Source organism: Egretta garzetta, unplaced genomic scaffold (assembly GCF_000687185.1).
Source record: "Egretta garzetta isolate BGI_Z169 unplaced genomic scaffold, ASM68718v1 scaffold112, whole genome shotgun sequence".
Taxonomy (NCBI): Eukaryota; Metazoa; Chordata; class Aves; order Pelecaniformes; family Ardeidae; genus Egretta; species Egretta garzetta.
This window is the reverse complement of record NW_009258884.1, coordinates 703307-721579: the sequence shown is the minus strand read 5'-3', so window position 1 is coordinate 721579 and position 18273 is coordinate 703307. Positions and strand designations below refer to the sequence as shown.

Below are 18273 nucleotides of genomic sequence, written 5' to 3'. Positions count from 1 at the left end.
CAAGGTAAGAGTCTGGAAGTTCAGATACCAAAGTCAGATGGATGAAGCCACAAATCTGTTTACTGATTTAGGGCCCTGATAACAAGATCTGAGCTTGAGTGTTCAAATTTAAGCTAGAAAACTAAGGCCTTCAGCCACGAGCGTAACGCCATTTACTAGACCCAAATCAACTCTGGTACACTAAAACATATATATAAAAAAGAAATATTGTGTAAGGGGGGAGAGAACGGGGGGAAGGAGCAGACTACCAAGCGAATGGTTAATCTCCATTTTCATCAGTTCTTAGGCTCATACAGACCATTTAGTAATTCATGTTCTCTCACTGGTTGGCCAAGAAACAAAACGTTTAAAAACTTACGACATGTGTGTCTCATTTAAAGGAGCCCCGCTTAGCTGATCCCCTATCACAGGCATAAGGAGCACTGAGATCAGGCAAACAGCATTTGAGAAGCACACATATAACCAACAACTGCAATTTATTGCACAAAATCCTACACGGCATTCTGAGAAACAACATATTTAAAAAAAAAAAAAAAAAAAAAAAAAAAAAAAGATACAGCTAGCTAAGCTTCTGCTTCCCCCAACTCTCCTGTGTCAGACTCCTGGACCACAGTGAGGAAAAGCAAACCTTCTTTTTGCAAATATCAGGGTCTTTTCAAACAGGCCCCCAAATTGTCCAGAACATTTAATGAGGACAACAGACTTTTAAAAATGTAATGGCGTTATTTTCAAGGTTTGCAAGCTGGTGAAAAAGGTGCACAGGAGGGTGGTAACCATAGCAGGTAGGCGTAAAGCTTAAACTGACGTTGGACAACACTTCTGCAGGCATTTTGTTGGGCACGTGCAGAACCAGCTGCTATCCTGTTCGTGCTGGCTAAGATAAACAGCTCCTTATTTCATTTTTTAGAGACGAGCAGCAAGAGTATTGCAAAATTCGAAAGATCACAGCAAGCTATTTCAAAGGTCACAAAAGCAATGGAAGGAGAAAAGCAGCAATTCATCCAATTAAATCCATCTCAGGCCAGGAAAGCAAAAACCAAGTGAATATTTTGTAAGGCCTTATCAGTGCCTTGATCTCAGGAAGGAAAACGAATTCTGAAGAGATGATGCCACAATTGTTATTGCATTCCAGAAGTGCATAAAATGTGGGCAGCCAGAGCCTCTTAAGGAACAAAGCAAGCAAAAAAAGGTTGTAAATACAAGCCCAGGTTGTAAATACAAACGTGTTCTTCCGATGACATTATAGATCAGGACCAGCAAGGTTTTAATGCTGACTTCTGCTTCGGCAATTCTTACCTGGGTCAGTAAAGACATTCAGGTCCCCCCAACTTTATTTATTTTTCTTCCCTTTTATGTATAAAATACATCATTAAAGGCTGTCAGATGGTAGCCCTCATCATATAAATCTCTACCGTGACTTTGGAATCAGCCACTTGCATTTCCCAAACTCTGCAAGCACCTCGTAAGATCCTTGCAGCAGAAAGCAAAGGGAACATTGGCCAACAGATGCACTGCAGCGAGGGAACCCAAGCAATTCAACAACTCCTAACAAAAAGAAACACCTTGCTTGGAAAAGGGAGCTGTTCTCCATCACTTCAGTCAGCTGAAGTAAATGAAGAACTGCAAAATGTATTATTCTTCAAATAAAAAAAAAAAATCCATCAAATAAAAAGTGTAAAGTTATCTTAGAAAAACTGCAGATGTCTTCGCCAAACCCGCGGGAGGTAGTTTGTTCCGCGAACTGGACTCAGTCAATCAGACACAGCCCCGCACACAAATCAGCCAACGCTAATAATAACCTCCGGAGAGGTCAACAATTCAACTTGGTATTAAACTCTACTCTCCGACACGAAAAACAGCATAAAAAAAGAGCTATTTCCTCCCTTTCTTTTCTTTGCAAGTCTCTGCATTTTGGAAAGTCGCAGCAGTACAAGGATAAACAAAGGGTTATACTTTATGGGAAGGAAAAGCAAATTGTTTTTCTGCTTTCCAAAAAAACAGCTGGAGTCAGCAGAACATCATCTACCAGGCAAATGAAAAGAGAGACACAGCGTGACCTATCAAGCTCGGCCATCCAATCGTTACCAGCCCAACTCTCTTAAAGATTAACTTCTATTTCTACTAAACTTCAAAACAACTGAGGAAAAATCCATTCTAAGCAACAACGGCAGCAATTTTCGCATGTTTACAATAGGAATGAACATAATGAGAATGCAGAACTAACTGTCAAGAAGACCAAAGTTTCCAAGTTTTAATGACAGTATGGAGAGGTCATCCAAGAAAAGATCACTCGGGGAAAGTCCTTCCAAAAGTACAGCAAATCAAGCAAGTACTAAAAAACATCTGATCTTCGAATAAGCTTTACTGGGACGATCATCTGCAGAAATATAGGTGAAAACCTACTGGAAACGGGTTGAAATGTTTTTAAGCACACAGTTACCCTCTCCCGCTGTGCTTTGTAATGACACACAGAGGAAACGCGCTCCTTCAAAACCATGAAAAGGCAAAAGCAGAACACCACTATTTTGCAAGTCTGAATTGAAATGCAAGTTTTTCTGCTACCTCAATTAAGTCCCTAAGCCCGAGAGCTCCAAGCGGTGCTGGCCCAAACCAGGCTGATGGGTAAGGAACGGGCTCCAGGCTCCCCCCAAACTGGGACTTGGCTGAGAGCCGAGGATTTCACAGGCAGCACCCTGGAGCCTCAGATTCTGTACCTTGGTTTTCCCATTTCCAAGATGCAAGTTTTACCTACATCCAAAAGGTACCATAGGTAAATTCTTCAGCGTTACAATTCCTTAGTTCCTTCCCAACTTCTTTTTAATATCTGAGTTATAAAACTATAATTTGAAATAAGCGTGTACTTCATGATTATTTGGATTCAAAGATGGTTTTAGCTTTCTTGCTGCTGTGCTGACTTTATATATTTGGTTTTACTGAGAATACAGGAATCCAAGAAGTTACTTAAAGATCTCCAAAGAGCTATACAAATGTTTGCTTCATGAGCAAGCAAAGAGAAGACATGTTTATTTTACATTATTTTTCAATTACTCCTATGAAAATCTCTACCACCCTTTGGAGGTTCATATCCATATGTCCATGATAGATAAAAATCACATCCTCAACTCATTCTGAAAACTCATGCAAATATGCACTTCTCTGACTCTGGATCTTTCCATTGATCTATGCTCCTACAGAAGACTAAGGCTCCAGTCTTTTTTCTTCAACTGGTTTTAAAAAGCTCATCCTCCAGCTTCAATGGCAGCGTGAATGCACAGCCGGCAGCCAAGAAGAGAAAAGCAACACATTCCTCTCCTCCCACTTAGGCTTTAAACAAACTACGCATTGGGAAAACACTGTGAAGAGGAACAGGGCCATTAAAAATCATGTCAGCTGTAACAGAGATTAAGCCAATAAATCACAAAATATGCCACTATGAAAACTTGAACCATTTGTATTGGGGCAGCTTTTCATCAAGCTCCACAGCTTTTTGAGGAGAAAATAGCTTAAAAATATATATATGTGTGTATATGAGGATACATATGAACTCAAAAGCCCAGCATGGGATAGAGAGTTGGGGGCTAAACACTGCAGGGATTCCCGATATCCATAAGAACTCGGCAGTTTGGTACTTCCCATCCAAGCACACTTTGGAATGCCAGAGGCAGTTGAACGACCATGGACATCTACGCTTTCAATGGCTCAGTTCCTCAGGCGGACCAGAGCTGCGCATCTCCGTTACCCACAACACGGCCACAAGTCCACTCAGTATATCCAGATGTGTTCTATAGATGGGCCCTTCTCATTCATGAAGTATGGGTCATGCATGTGCTCTAAGGGACCTGGCACATAGACCAAATATCACACATACCAACATGACCTGTTTAAAAAAATATGCAGTGGAGGTGTGTCCTGGTTTCGGCTGGGATAGAGTTAATTTTTAATTTTTACTTTTTTTTTTTCCTCCTCTCCTTTTTTTTCTGCTTCTCCCCCCCCCGCCCCAGCACAGCTGTGTGGTGTTTAGCTGCCTGCTGGGTTAAACCACAACAAGGTGGAGGACCAGCACTTTAATAACAATTTCCCCCCCCCAAAGTGAGCATTATCATAGTTAGGGCTGTAATTTTTTTCACTTGCTCCTTCTTCAGAAACATCCTCCACAGCCTGAATGGCTCCATTAATGGAGAGCTAAAGACAACCTTATCACGGCAAAGTATTCAGACCTAAATAGGCACTAGAAGGCAATGTTTCTCTCTAGAAAAATCTGACACTAACAGCCAGAAGTTGTCGGAGCTAAATCAGAGTTATTTTCGGTTTACTCACAACTGGATGCGGCTCCTTACCCAGAGCACAGCCGTATTTCCTTCTTCGACCTCACGAAAACGCGCTGTAAAGCGACATGCGGTAAACTTGCAAATTAATATGCAACGAGCAAAGCTAAAAGGGACTGAAAAAGCCAAGGTAGAAGCATCCAGAACATGGCTTTTCTTCAAACACATCCCAACATGCTTATCTGAAGACAATACCAGTTGCTTTTTAATTTCACAGCATATCATAAGAACTCTTATTCTCTTACACTTATTTTTATAGTCCAGAAAAAGAAATAAAAAATTTTAAAAATCTGTTTGTGATATTTGCCAGGCTTTCATCCCTTCTATCTTGACTTCGTTTTTACTTTTTAATGAAAACCATTTTCGTAACTTGCTCTTTTCTGTCTTTTTTTTTTCCCCTCTGTCAGTTTAATAGGAAAACTTCCTTTTTCCATAATTTTCACTGCTTTCTTTTCCCCAGTTCTCTCCAATTTCCCCTGCACTGATACACACTCATCCTTTTTTGGTATCAGTGATAAGATTTATCCTCACGATGACTCTAGGTTTGGGTTTTTTAAATGGATATTCCACACCTTGTATCTGTGAGGAGCACATAGTAGTGTTGTCCAGTTTTATTTCAAGCTACTTCTCCGTGTGAGTGTTTACACAACATGTGGGCATGGGCAGTACAGATATAAAATCTTCTTAGGATTCTGTCTCTAATCCCAAACCACAGAAGACATCGCATCTCCTTCGAGGACGAGGAATATGACATTGGGATAGGATACAGCCAGCAAAGAGCAAGGAACGCTGGTCAGGGCAGAGATCGCCAGGGCTATCCTCCATCCCAAGGCAAAACCAAGAGAAACCTTGCTGAGAAAGCAGGTCACTGGATAAACAAAAGATTTTTCTGTTGCCGTGTGCGGAGGGGTTCATTACAGACGACATAGGCCATCTTAAGTGTACAGGGGTTTTAAACACATTTTTAAGCAAATTCCAAAACGCGGAACTCTCTTCAACCAAAATTATTTGCCTTTAATCACTCGAGGTTTGCCAGATATCGCTTTAAAAACCAGTGAAGCGGCGGTATTGTGTATTTTTAAGCAAAAAGCTACAATAAGCTACTAAAGCTACGTTTCAGCCACTGGCTGTAGCTTATAATCAATTAGTCATATTTTTTAGGTCTTACGAAATACACAGCACTTTATACTAATGAAATTACAAAACTACATTCTTGAGTCTTGCAATCCAAAGCTGCCAGAAAACAGATCCATGACAGTAAGCACAGGGAGGGTAGATACAATAAATAATGGGTAGAGCGGTACTGTTGTTGCAACAGCATTGTTTATTCCAAGGAAAACAAATCATATAAGTTGTTTTATCTAATATTTTTTGTTTGGGCTTTTTTTTTTTTTTAGCATCACCAAGCAAACCAAATTTATTTGTTTATAAACTGTATAAAGTAATATTGTTTATAAATTCTTCTGGGTTCCTTCTAGATGAAAGGCCCTATGTAAATGTTATTACTCTCACCCTGTCACATACTTTCCAAAACTCTTCTATTGTTCTTGTACTTCCTTCTGTTTAAGTATCACCCATAAAAACGGAGCACAAGAGCAAACCAGCAGGATGCACCCTACCGTGAAGTCATGCTTGCCATCCAGGGCCCTTTTCTTTTCTCTTTTACATCATAGAGGCATTATTACTACTAACACACTAAATAAAACCCCTAGAAATAAAGTGAAAAAGTTAAAGCTACAAATGCAGGGCGATAGTCGCAATATACACCACGTTCATGACAGAGCCAGCCCCACAACGAGCTGCATTTTGTGCTCGCCTCGATCAGAAGCACAGAATTCCCTCACACAAGCTCAGGGAAGGACCACAGATTTAATTTATTATCATCATTATTGCTATTGCTATCATTATTATTACTACTACTACTATTATTACTACAGACATCCTTTCCCTTTCAGTTCTATCACAGCATTTTTAAGTATTTTACTGTTACTCTATAGGTCTAAGACCAATGGCAGAGCTTTGACTAAAAATATCCATGGCCTTTTCATGTTTATTAGGCTTGGTTGTTTAATTTAGCACAAATTTGACTGATTTCAGGACAAGCTATATTTCAGTCTCGGGTTTACTTTCTTTTTTTGTTCAGAGAATTGGACAGTTACAAATACCAATGTTCCTATAGAGGTTGTTGTTCCCGTACAGGACAATGTCAGTGAGATGGCTTTGTTTTGGCCTTTAACATTAAGGATTTGGTGATTTAGATAAAAATAACTCGCGCAGCAACAAACAGCATTTCCTGTTCTACGTATAATTTTTAAACCTGTCAAACCCAGGAGATATGATAGATACACGGCTTGGGTACCACTGCCTTGTTTCTGTCTTTACATGATTTTTCTGTTGTATTTACACTTCCCTGCAGTATAGCAAAACACCCCGTAAGCAACGAAGACATTCGTTTCCATAAATCTACCACGGTGCCCTAAAGACCTTTTCAAGAAGTATTCCAACATTATCCTGTAACAGTGATATGCCGATTCCCACATTCAGGAAAAAAAAAAATGTTCTTATAAACAACACCATTAAAGTAAAAGCAAGATCCAATCAACATTTCCCAGTGAATGCAGTTACAAATTACATGAAGGGGTGTGTGTTTATATATATGTGTGTGTGTGTGTGTATGTGTGTGTATAAAAATAAAAACCGCTTGTATACAATTCACAGGAACATACTGGGCTTCTCTTCACTGATCAAGAAATCCCTGTGAAATGGGAGCTGGCTTCCCACCTGCATTAAGGAACATTTCCCAGTGAATGCAGTTACAAATTACATGAAGGGGTGTGTGTTTATATATATGTGTGTGTGTGTGTGTATGTGTGTGTATAAAAATAAAAACCGCTTGTATACAATTCACAGGAACATACTGGGCTTCTCTTCACTGATCAAGAAATCCCTGTGAAATGGGAGCTGGCTTCCCACCTGCATTAAGGACTTTCGATCCGAACTGAAGAGCCTCCCTCCACAGCCACAGGAATCCTATCAATTATTATACCATGTGGGATAGCCAGGATAAATGCCACTTGCTGATCACAAACGTACAAAGAGAACTCCTTGAAGAATGTAACTCGTCAGGCATTAAACCTTTTCACAAGACATCCAGTGTTTTTACTTCAAAGCAAAGAGATCAAACTGCTCCCTGTGTGCCATCAGGGAAAAGGAATTCTAACAAAGCTAACAAAAACGTACAAAAAAGCCCAGATGATTTCCAGATCAGACCTGTGACAAACTGAAACCACTAGATTATTTCGTGCACGTGAACGTCAGTGAAAATAGGACTACCCCATCCAAATTGCAAATTAGAGTATCAAACACAGTTTAGTTTGGGGGTTTTATATTTATTTTGAGAGGTGCAGGTGGGATGCATTTGACATATACTGAATAATTTTTGGCTTGCGGTTAGGCAAGTCTTTTGAGACTTTATATACAATAAAGTACTCTGACTAAAATCTGGAAAATTACCTCTTAAGGCTCTAGCTGCACAGCATCAATAGAAATGTGGTGCCAGCTAATGGCTGCAATAACTGTCTTCATCCCTAGAGAATAATGGATGGAGAATATATCAATATGAGGAGTGGAAGGGCCAGAGAAACTGAGCAGGCACTAGTTATCGGACACAAAGATGATGCCACATGCATGATGTTATCTGTGATAATCTTTACTTAGGGCCCAGGGGGTGGGAAGGATATTCTTTACAGAGAAGAAAGTATCCATCAGGCCATATTCATAATCATCAACGTTCCACTAAGTAAGCATTTTTGGAGAAGGGTTGAGGGAGCACTGATGTAATAGAAATCAATGAAATTCAGCTTTTCTGCATCTATTGTTTAGAGCAAAGTAGGGGAAAAAAAGCCTGTACATCACTTTGGTTTCTGACCATTCAGTCACATGCAGTATTCAGAAAAAGGCTCTGAAGGAAATCTTAAGTGAACCGCAATAAAAACTCTGAACTATTTAAACAGCTATTTAAAATCCACACCTTGACATTCACAGCTATCAAAGGAAACACATTCTCATATACGAATAAGCATCAATTTTATTTTTTTTTTTTATTTTTTTTTTTAAATTTTAGTTTGGCCATGTGAGCACTTAAAACAGTGCAGGATGTGAAATTACTGTTTGGCTTTATCTTCCCCTTGATGCAAGCCCTTTCTTAACGAAATGGAGTTGGCTCCAAGCACAGCCGAGAACGAAGTGCTGCGTGGAAGTTACTGCCACGAGTTCTTGCAGACTGATGCTATGCCTTTCCTTAGCAGACATTTAAAAATAAGAGTACTGCACAGGGTGGATTATAGGATGCCCTGGTGATTTCTCTACAATATCGACAGTACGTTTTCTCTCCAGGTCTAAGCACCTATCTTACGTTTACACACTGGAGCACCTGTACACTGAGTTTTTGCTACAGAAGACACAGATAAAATGTGCTGGCCCTCTGCCATTCAAGTCAAATCAGCACATTTCCACCTAATCACAGGCAGGAAAAAAAAAAAAAGTCAAATTTGCTCAAGAAAAATCAGGAAATGCAGGAGTTAAACATTCCAACAGCAGCACAAACTTGACCATGTTCTACATCCTGAATATTTTATGGTATATTTATTACAACAATATATTAAGCTACACATTCAACCACAAAAACAAAAACAGAAAGACAAATACTACTCATGTGCAACACAGCTGCATTAGCATTTCTGAGGAACACCAAAGTTCAGAACTTCTGCCACAGTTTTTAATTGCGCATCCTGCACTGAATTTCTACCTACAAATAGTCGACAAAATGGACGAGAGCTTCTGCTTAATTATGTTTGCTTTGTAGCTGTCTCAGTGAGGTTCTAAGGCTCCCATGCCATTTAGTTGCTATGGATGTAAAATGCAATTTCCACATCATCACCACATCTTCTTGAAAAAGATTTTCTTTCTCTACACAGTGGTTTACGCAGTAACAGAAGCATCTCCAAAGAGCTAGTGATCCTCATTTAATATTTTTGACCTTCTGTGCCATTGCTTCTGACCAAAAGCAGTCACATAAGACAGGTGAGAACCTTTTCATGCTGAAAAATTCTCTGGGCAGCCAGTGACCTCCTTACTGCCACCATCCAGCTGAGGTGCATCAGGATGGATCCAGATGGGACACCGGCTCGCTGTCCTGGAGAGCGGGGATGCTCCAATAATGCAAGCAAAGAGGCCTATACGACCTTTTGCCAAGCTTCCTTTTCAGGGATTTCTACTTTTCCAATTTAAACTGACACTGCCCTTTCCTGAATTTAAAAAGAAAAAAAGAAAAAAAAAAAAAGGCAGCACAGAAAAAAGAGTCCAGTTGCCAGCCAGTTGGCTGACTATCAAAAATCTATGCAGCTAATTAGGTAGCTCATTTACATCACATTTCAAACACAGAGTAACTTAAGTCTTTAAAGATATACTCTTTGGCTGAAGAGATTTCAGCACATACGAAATCTGAAAGCTTAGACAAAAGCTTTACTGCAGCCTTCAACATGCCAGAGCATAACACCCGCTTGATAGCATAAGCTATTAAGTGAAACAACTAAGCTTCCAAATCCTCAGGACAACTATTCACCAGCACAGGTCCGAGAAATCCATTCATCTAGGGGAAAAAAAAACCCCACACGTCTGTACCCAGTCACACCCCGGCACCGGCCACGGGGAAGCTGGGGTGGCGACAGGGGAAGGGCTGCGGCGGCAGCAGCTCCAGCTGCTTGCTTTGCTTTCCAAAATGCCCCGTGCGGAGTGAGGGGTAACTTTAACCGAGCTTTGGAACCCCAAGCTAGAACAAAGCTTGAGAACATCTTGTGTTCCTCGTATTAAAAACACAGCACAGCTGGAGAAATATACTGTGAACAGTGACATTTCAGGAGTTTGGGGTTTCAAATCATTTGCTAAATATCTGCAACAGCTTTTTTTTATCCTCTCTAAACGCCACCGCTGCTTCACAAAAATGCACTGCAAATCAAAAGTTATGGTTAGGAATAGGGTATCCCTGACCCTCAAAATACAGTTCAGTGGATTAATTTTTAAAAACAAATTGCAGCTTTTTTTTTTTTTGTTTAAAAAGCAAACTACAAACAATAACTGGAATTAGAAAAACACGAGAGCTGTCAAAACACACACGTAACTGAGGTTTCTTTATTTCTGAGCTAAAATCAAGCAAGGCGTGTACCCTAATTCTCTTTCGTGGAATAAAAAGGAGGAGTGAGGAACAGAAGGAGGCAAACAAATCTCTTCCCGCTCGGCTCTCTTCGCCGAACCCCAGCAGATTCCTGGTACCTTCCATCCATGTATAGGAAGAAACTGACACCTATTGGCAACTTTAATATTACTGCATAAAGCTGCTTTTCTTCAAACCATTACAAGAAACAGCTTCTCCTAACTGGATTTTTCTTTAAATGCACAGATAATATAAAAAGATGATTTAGAACTTTTCCAGTTGTAACTGAAAATACATCCAGAAAATTTCAGACTCCTTTTTAATAAAACTCTGACCCTTCCCAAGTAAATTATGATCCCTCAGTAATCTCCAGATTTTAAGAGCCTATTCTAATGATAAACAGTAGCACCAGTCACTAACCCATTACGATCAATGGCCTCCTATTGAGAGACAAGATGTAGGGTACAGAGGGATAAAGGGGAAGAAATACGTAAAAGCACCTGCAGGCAAATACCTGCCTATAGTTTTTCTGCTACAACACTTCACCGACCTGTCTGAGCTTTGGGACTTGCTGAAGTAAGGACACATTAAAAACAAAAAACAAAAAACAAACCAACAATGTACCTGGGCCTAAGGAACAAGACAAAATGAAAAGCAGGCAGATTGCTGTCGATGTGTTTTCAAACTGCTGCTTTGCGTAAACCTGAAACTCAAAACCTGGAACTTTTGCACGCATTTGTGCAAAATGAACAAATGAATTTTGCAGGTCCCTATGGATGTCAGCATAGGTGCTCTTCCCACCAGGGAGAAACCAGTTACAGCAACAGGAAATATGCAAAAGTGCCAAAGTAACACTTGGATTATTTTATTTTTTTTAAACAACAGGCTTCCTGAAACTCCAAATGAAGTCCCGGAGCCCTGCTTTGAAGCTTTAGAAATAAGAACTGTTTTATCTCACCCTACCACTAGAGCAAAAAGACCAAACCCAATTATTATACATACTTGTAACGAAGAATTTTTTGGTGAAAGTACAGCTGTCAAAGGCGGCGATTTTCTCTTGCAGGACTACAACAAGTATCCTGAAAACACAGAAATGGAACGTGTACTTTAAACATTAAATGCATTGGTTTAAAGATTCAATATCTAAATGTAATTATTTCAAAAGCATCAATATAAATTCTACAGTGATAAACTGCCAGGTTACCAATACATGGCAGTTATTGAGGATTCTCTCTCGTCCCAACCACATAACCTTCATTTCAGGAAGTACACAGATCTGATACAGAACAACACAGCATATTTATGATAAACCTCCTGCAGTAAAAGCTCCATTAAAAAGAAAGAATGGAATTGCAAGGATCCTGAATTACTTTCAATGACTCAAATAACAATCAAATCAACAATCAGTAGAACACAAGCTAAATTTGAAATAATCCCATTGCCCATCTCACTGCAAATTTATTAAACCATCTTATTTACTAAAAAGCAGGGTTGGTTTTGTTTTTCATGCCAAGAACATCAGCACACAAATGTGTTGAGAGAAGCAGGATTTGTGTCAATTAGCAAAGTTACAAGTGTTTGTTTATGTATTCACTATACAGGTACACACCTTAATTACAAAATACCTGTTCATAGCTTGAAACAAAGTAACAGAACAAAAGCCACAAGATAACTATGCATGGCACATGGTGATAAATTAACTGAGGCCCAATTTGGAAAGTCAAGCATCTTGAAAGCTTTGTAACCAGGAAACGTCTTCTCGTACATTGATAACTTCCCAAACCCAAGTTCTTAAACTCTTGAAATGAAAGAACCACCTGGGAAGCCAACAACTAAACAGATAAAATCCAGCTATCTGAACATTTAGCAATATGACAAAATTAAGAACCTGATTATTTTCTCATTACGAAGAATATGAGACAGTAATTTTTTAATTAGCTGACAATATGGAACTTTATTAAATCTTGGTTTAATAGTTTTAATTGTAAAGATATGGTATGGCAAAAAATTAATTGCATCTCAATGACTAAAATACACACCTAACGCTTTATCTGAAAACTGATTGCATATTACAGTATAGAATAATGCTTAAAAAGATTATGAATCATTTCAGTCTCGACCATATCCTTGGGTAAAGGGTGATGCTTATCTCACATCAGTGTGAAAACCAGTCATTAACTCCTCTTTTTTTTTATTTTCCTGTTTTTAACTGTTTAGCCACAAGAACACCTCCTCCTTATCCCATGAGAGCTCAATACCTGTAAGACTCTTTAGTAAGGACTACACTAAAATCAAAACATATACCTTACCCACGTGCTTGCTGATGTTTTCAGATATAAAAGTAAGTTCTGAGTTACAACTTCCACCTACAAAGCTGGACTAATGCTCCTCCAATAGGCACGACTTATCTACGCGTCTGCTATTTGATTTTGCTGGTATTTTTGCCAGCACATTTGCCAAATAACATAGATTGCATCTGTAGTTCCCAAGATGACTCCGGAACCTTTTCAACAGGCTGGTTTACGCTAACTAATTTCTATTTGTCTGATACAGGAGCTGATTAAAGTTATAAGCACTGTTCTGTATCTCCAATTCTTTCAGGACTCTCTGGTTTAGTAACATCTCATCCTGGGATTTTGTCGCTGCTCTGTTTATCAGCACATTCTAGAAACAAGGAGAAGCACAAATTCTTGGAAGGAAGGAAGAAATCAAGGGACGTTCTCACCAATTTGCAGACCTAGAATGGGAAGCACACAGACGCTTCCAGATTGAGCAGCTTAGTTGCCAGAAAAAGGGGGCAGAACATGTAACTCAACAAGGAGTTATCCCTGGAAGTGTTCCAGGCCAGGTTGGACGGGGCTCTGAGCAACCTGATCTAGTTAGCGGTGTCCCTGCTCCTGCAGGGGGGTGGGACTAGATGACCTCTAGGGGTTCCCTTCCCACCCAAACCATTCTGTGATTCTGTGAAGGAAGACTCAGATGTGTTGAGTTATACAAGAAATTAACGTAGGATTTTGTATTTACTTGCAGCTCTCATTGTAAAAAAAGATGCTTGCCCACCCCCTTCCAATTTATAAATCTCAATTTTTAAAAGTTATAAACTCTGCATACATAAATTAATATTAGTTTTGGACAAAATAGTAGTTTTAGTTAAACAACTTATCTTCCAGTTGCTTAAACTGCAGCGGATGAAAAACAAAAGAAAATGTATCAATTCTAACTTCTTCCACAAGGCCTAAAAGCAAGTTAACCAATGAATAATGAAAGGCTTTGAATGCATGTGCAAGTGTTTTATATGTATATACAAAACCTATGTATATTTGATTGTAATATTTCCCAATCCTGTAGATTTTTGTTTTCTGCTCTTTGAAGATAGTACTGCCTTTCTGCATAACTGAAACCTACCAGACAGACAATTCTAGAGTAGAAATACATAAATAATAAACAGTTTTCCCTTCTTCTGCAACTCAAGTTTTATTTTAAATTCAAATTTTGGACTCCATTAGTCTATAGTACGGTTAACGCACCATTAGCACTGCACTTGGCCACATTTAATGCATTTTCAATGTGAAATAGTGAGCTTTCCTTGGATAATAACAGAATCTGATACGTTCCAGAATAGCAGCTACCCTGGATACAGCCACAGAGCTTTGAAGTAGCTTTTCCATTTTTACCACTTAAGAAAAGAAACATTAGCACCTGGAAAGACTTTTTCCTTGGGAGAGACTTTGAATGATGATTTGCTTTTTGACTGTTTTTACAATTGGATTTTTCTTCTGCTAGGAAGCCAGACTGGAAAGATTTACTATCATCACACTGTACACAAGGGAACTTTAAATTTTTCAAGGGACAGTTGCACAGATAAGTACTGAACTCCTGACAGCTTTTAAAGGAACAGTGACCTATTCATGACACATAACTCTCACCAACTCCACTACTTCAGTGAAACTATTTTTGATAAAACAATCATACCCACACCCTACAATAAGCAGATTGATGGGGACAAATAAAACCAAACCACTACTGCCCTTTACATCTTTAAACATTTACACCATCAAAATATCCTCCTCGTTGTAAGATCAGTTGTGGTATTAAAGGTGTTTGTTCAGTAGCACTACTTTTCTTCTGTAACTTCTACTTGACCTAGTGCAGTCATTAATGTTTAGATTTTGATGGTACGGTGACAGACAAATGTCTGTTGGACAAAACCTCTGTGGCTTCTAGGGTTGGTGAGGGTTTTTTCTTTTATTTTTTTTCCCCGTCCAATCTCCAACACTGCTAACTTCCCTTAGCTGCATGAGTTCAATACATGCTCGTATTCTTCTACGGTCTTCACCTATACAAGCACGATACCTGCTGCCATACAAAAGCATGTAGAATGTATCATTTTGATGTTTTGTTCTTAATTAACAGTAACAGCTGGGTGGAAGGAAGCATTAAAGCAGTACAATCATCAACTTTAACCAAAGTCAATGCCATCAAATTCTCTCATCAGGAGTGCCAAGATCCTCATGTAGGGAGCCAGGGTTTTCTCTTCCGTCTTAAAAAGATGGAGTAAACTACAAGGGTGGTCAGTGTTGTGTGTCTTGGCGAGATGAAGATCTGAATTCAAATTCAGAAAAATTTGAACTCAGGATTCTATGCAAACAAGGTATTTTCAACCTGATGCTCAGCCTTCTGAGCCATTTTCTCTCAGAAATTAGGTGACGTTACCCCAACTAAGAGATGCTGCTTTTTTATTTGACTCTCAGGAACATTATTTTCTGTAGGCCACAGAGTGCATGTTAGGATATTTTTGGATGGGCAGGAAGGCAATATATACAGCAGAACAATGGAACACAGAGACGAGACAAACTCTGTAGTTCTCTATACTGTTTAAACTCTGGATGATCCCATTTGTCCATCTGTAGGTGGATGATACAGGATTCCAACAATTCCTGCTCACCCTCATCACAACTGAAACAAGCTTAACTGATTTCAGATGCAAGATATTTTGAGCTTCCTAAATGAAAGCCATTGGAGAAGCATATTGTCGTACTCAAACTGAAACATTACTCAAGAAATCAAGAACCCAAAGCTATGCTTACAGGAAAGTCAAGATAATAAAGTCAGGGAGGACATACACCAGAAATTGTATTCATTACCAAAATTCTACATGCAGAAAGAACGTATAGTAAACACCCTTACCTTTTGTTGCAATGCAGATCATAAATAGGAGTTTTGAACTGTATTGACTTGACCATCTCTCCCGTTCGCAAAGAATAAAGGTCCACACAGCAGTAAGGTGGGCTTGTGCTAAAATGAATTAAAAAATATTTTAAAGGAAAGAAGGATTTATTTTTTTTTAAATTATTTTTAAGTTGTTTCAACCTCCCTATATTATTTAGCACGCTAAATGAAAAGTCCAGCAATACGAGCAGAATGCTGGAGAACAAAGGGTCAATATAAGCCTTCTACATTAAGGGAAGGTGTGATTAAAACTGAATTACGATATCCACAATGGTCAAGAACCTGTACTGTGTAATTATCAAGCAATTAGCTTCCTTTGTCACAAACAAGACTTCAGAACATCAGATCTGACCAGCAAAATAGAAGCCATTTGATAGGCATGAAGCTTTTGACTCTATTTAGTTATTAAAAAAAAATATTTTGCAGAGTAACACTTTTCTAAAGGGAGTAATTATTTCACCCTACGCAACAGCTGAATCATATGACTTGACTTGATAGAGACACATTACACAGAATTTACATTACATCTCTGATGGACTTTTGTTTGAACTATATAGATCTCTTCAACTGCTTTGTGTCACTTTTATCATTTTAAGATAAATAAAACTCCAAGGCTGTTTCTTAATAAAAAGGCTTGCTTTCTTTTGAGAGGGAGAAAGTGCTGAGTGTTCCGATAGGGTTGAGGAAGGTAGTGGTGGAAACCATTTTACAAGCTGAGGAGAGGCTTTGATGTGGCAGTTCTTTTCCATAACACCTTTTTTCCCCTCCAAGAACGCATTAAAATGTTGGCTACTTCTAGGTCAACGAATAAGAAGGAGCACAAATTGCCAGCTGTACAAACATATACTAAGTATTGGTAAAAGAGGGTGTTTCCCCTTGCCCATATCTGTTTTATTTTACAGAGTTTAACACAATTCCTGACACAACACTTGCTGGTCTTTTGGATCTGCTCAAGCTGCTTGAGAATTTTCTGGAGAACTGGAGTATAAATGCCAACAGTTTACCTCAAATGCCTCAGGATAATGAAATGGTAAATACAATAAGTACGCAGCAGAGAAATAATATATGCACAAAAGGCAACCGTCAAAGAAATAATAGAAAAAAAAAAGTTTTGACATTTTGCCTACTGAAATTCTTCCCAAAATATACATTTTTCTAGGCACATACCTAGGCTAATAACTAGAGGGTGCTATTTATTACTTTTAAGCACTTCAAAGGCCCTTCAAAAACACTTTTAAAACAGTGAGACTCAAGTCTAGTTACTTTACATTAGAAGCTCATTGCTGCTAGAAAACACAGAAAACCACAGCAAGGTCTATGTGCAAACTTTTTTTGATTTAAGTATTTTTGATTTAAGTTATTTCAAAACATAAATCACAGAGGTTGATATAGCTACAATTATATTAGCAGAATTGATACAGATTACTATTTCCACAGAAGCCTGTGTTGAACAGTTCCGTTTTGACTGTTTGACTTGACACAGAGCTAACTCCATGACTACAACTCAAGAGTTTGTACCTTCTAATGTGTATTGCACCAACAAAATTATGGGTAACAACCCTGTCACTCAAATGAATAATTATCACCATGTCGTACCTTCCTTTTGGATGATTGTGGCAAGACCATTCTACCAATGCTTTTTTTTTAACCGCACTGGCTAAATCCAATAACTTGAACTCAAGTGCTAATGATCAAGTAGTTGCATGGACTAGGTCAGAAGTACTCTGAAATTCTACCTAGCTCAATTCAAAAGTCCTCTTTCCAAGTGTTATCTTTCTTTTCATTCCACAGTACACTGCAATCTACAATCAGAAAATAATATGCATGTTATCTTTATTTTCTGAGATAAATACAAAGACAAGGTGAAATACATTTGAGGATGCTCCTAGGACCTGATCAGCACAAACAAATGGCAATAGCCAGAAAAAGTCACACTTGTAGTGCTTTCTTGTTCCATAACAATTCAGCATTATCCCGAGTCTTCAGATAGCTGAGGATGCTTTCCCAGGAAAGTCCCATTTTTTTGGTGAAGTGCTTTATCCACCAACTATGACATAAAAGGGTGGAATCACAAGCGCTTGCTCTTTCTTTGGCAATCTCTTCAAAGGTAGAAAGGTTAAAAAAAAAGTTTCAATCACTAGAAAAAGATTTCTCTCCCTACCATTTCCTTCTGGTTATTTTAGTTCCTCTCCCTGTTCAAAGTAACGGCTGATGAACCTCACTTGCTACTGAGGACTCTCAATTCATGAGACACAACATTCATTAAATTACTGTAATTTAAATTTAGAAATTCTACTCTCAAAGCTGCGTACCTAAAGAAGGAATGCTGAGATCCACGTCAACTTCTTTTTTTATGAGGCCTCAGTAACAAGTTTTCAGCTTGTTGGGGGGGGGGGAACTCAAAGATTTTAATTTCATTGTTCAACAGAACCCTATATAGCAAGGATTCTCCAACGCTGGAAAAGTGAATTTTTCCAAAGATTTTGTTTCTCAACCATCCTAGAAGTA

At 38.7% G+C, this 18273-nt stretch overlaps 1 protein-coding gene across 6 annotated transcripts in view; it reads right to left on the bottom strand.

Annotated features, from left to right (window-relative positions):
• The window catches only part of BCAS3 (BCAS3 microtubule associated cell migration factor), a 384390-nt gene that overhangs the window by 315140 nt on the left and 50977 nt on the right, over window positions 1-18273 (bottom strand). For all 6 annotated transcript variants that reach the window (XM_035889526.1, XM_009633926.2, XM_035889529.1 and 3 more), the window contains 2 exons: window positions 15724-15831; window positions 11539-11615 (listed from right to left, as the gene is read on the bottom strand). In XM_035889526.1, coding sequence (XP_035745419.1) covers window positions 11539-11615; window positions 15724-15831 — 185 coding nt within the window. The remainder of the gene's footprint in view (window positions 1-11538; window positions 11616-15723; window positions 15832-18273) is intronic.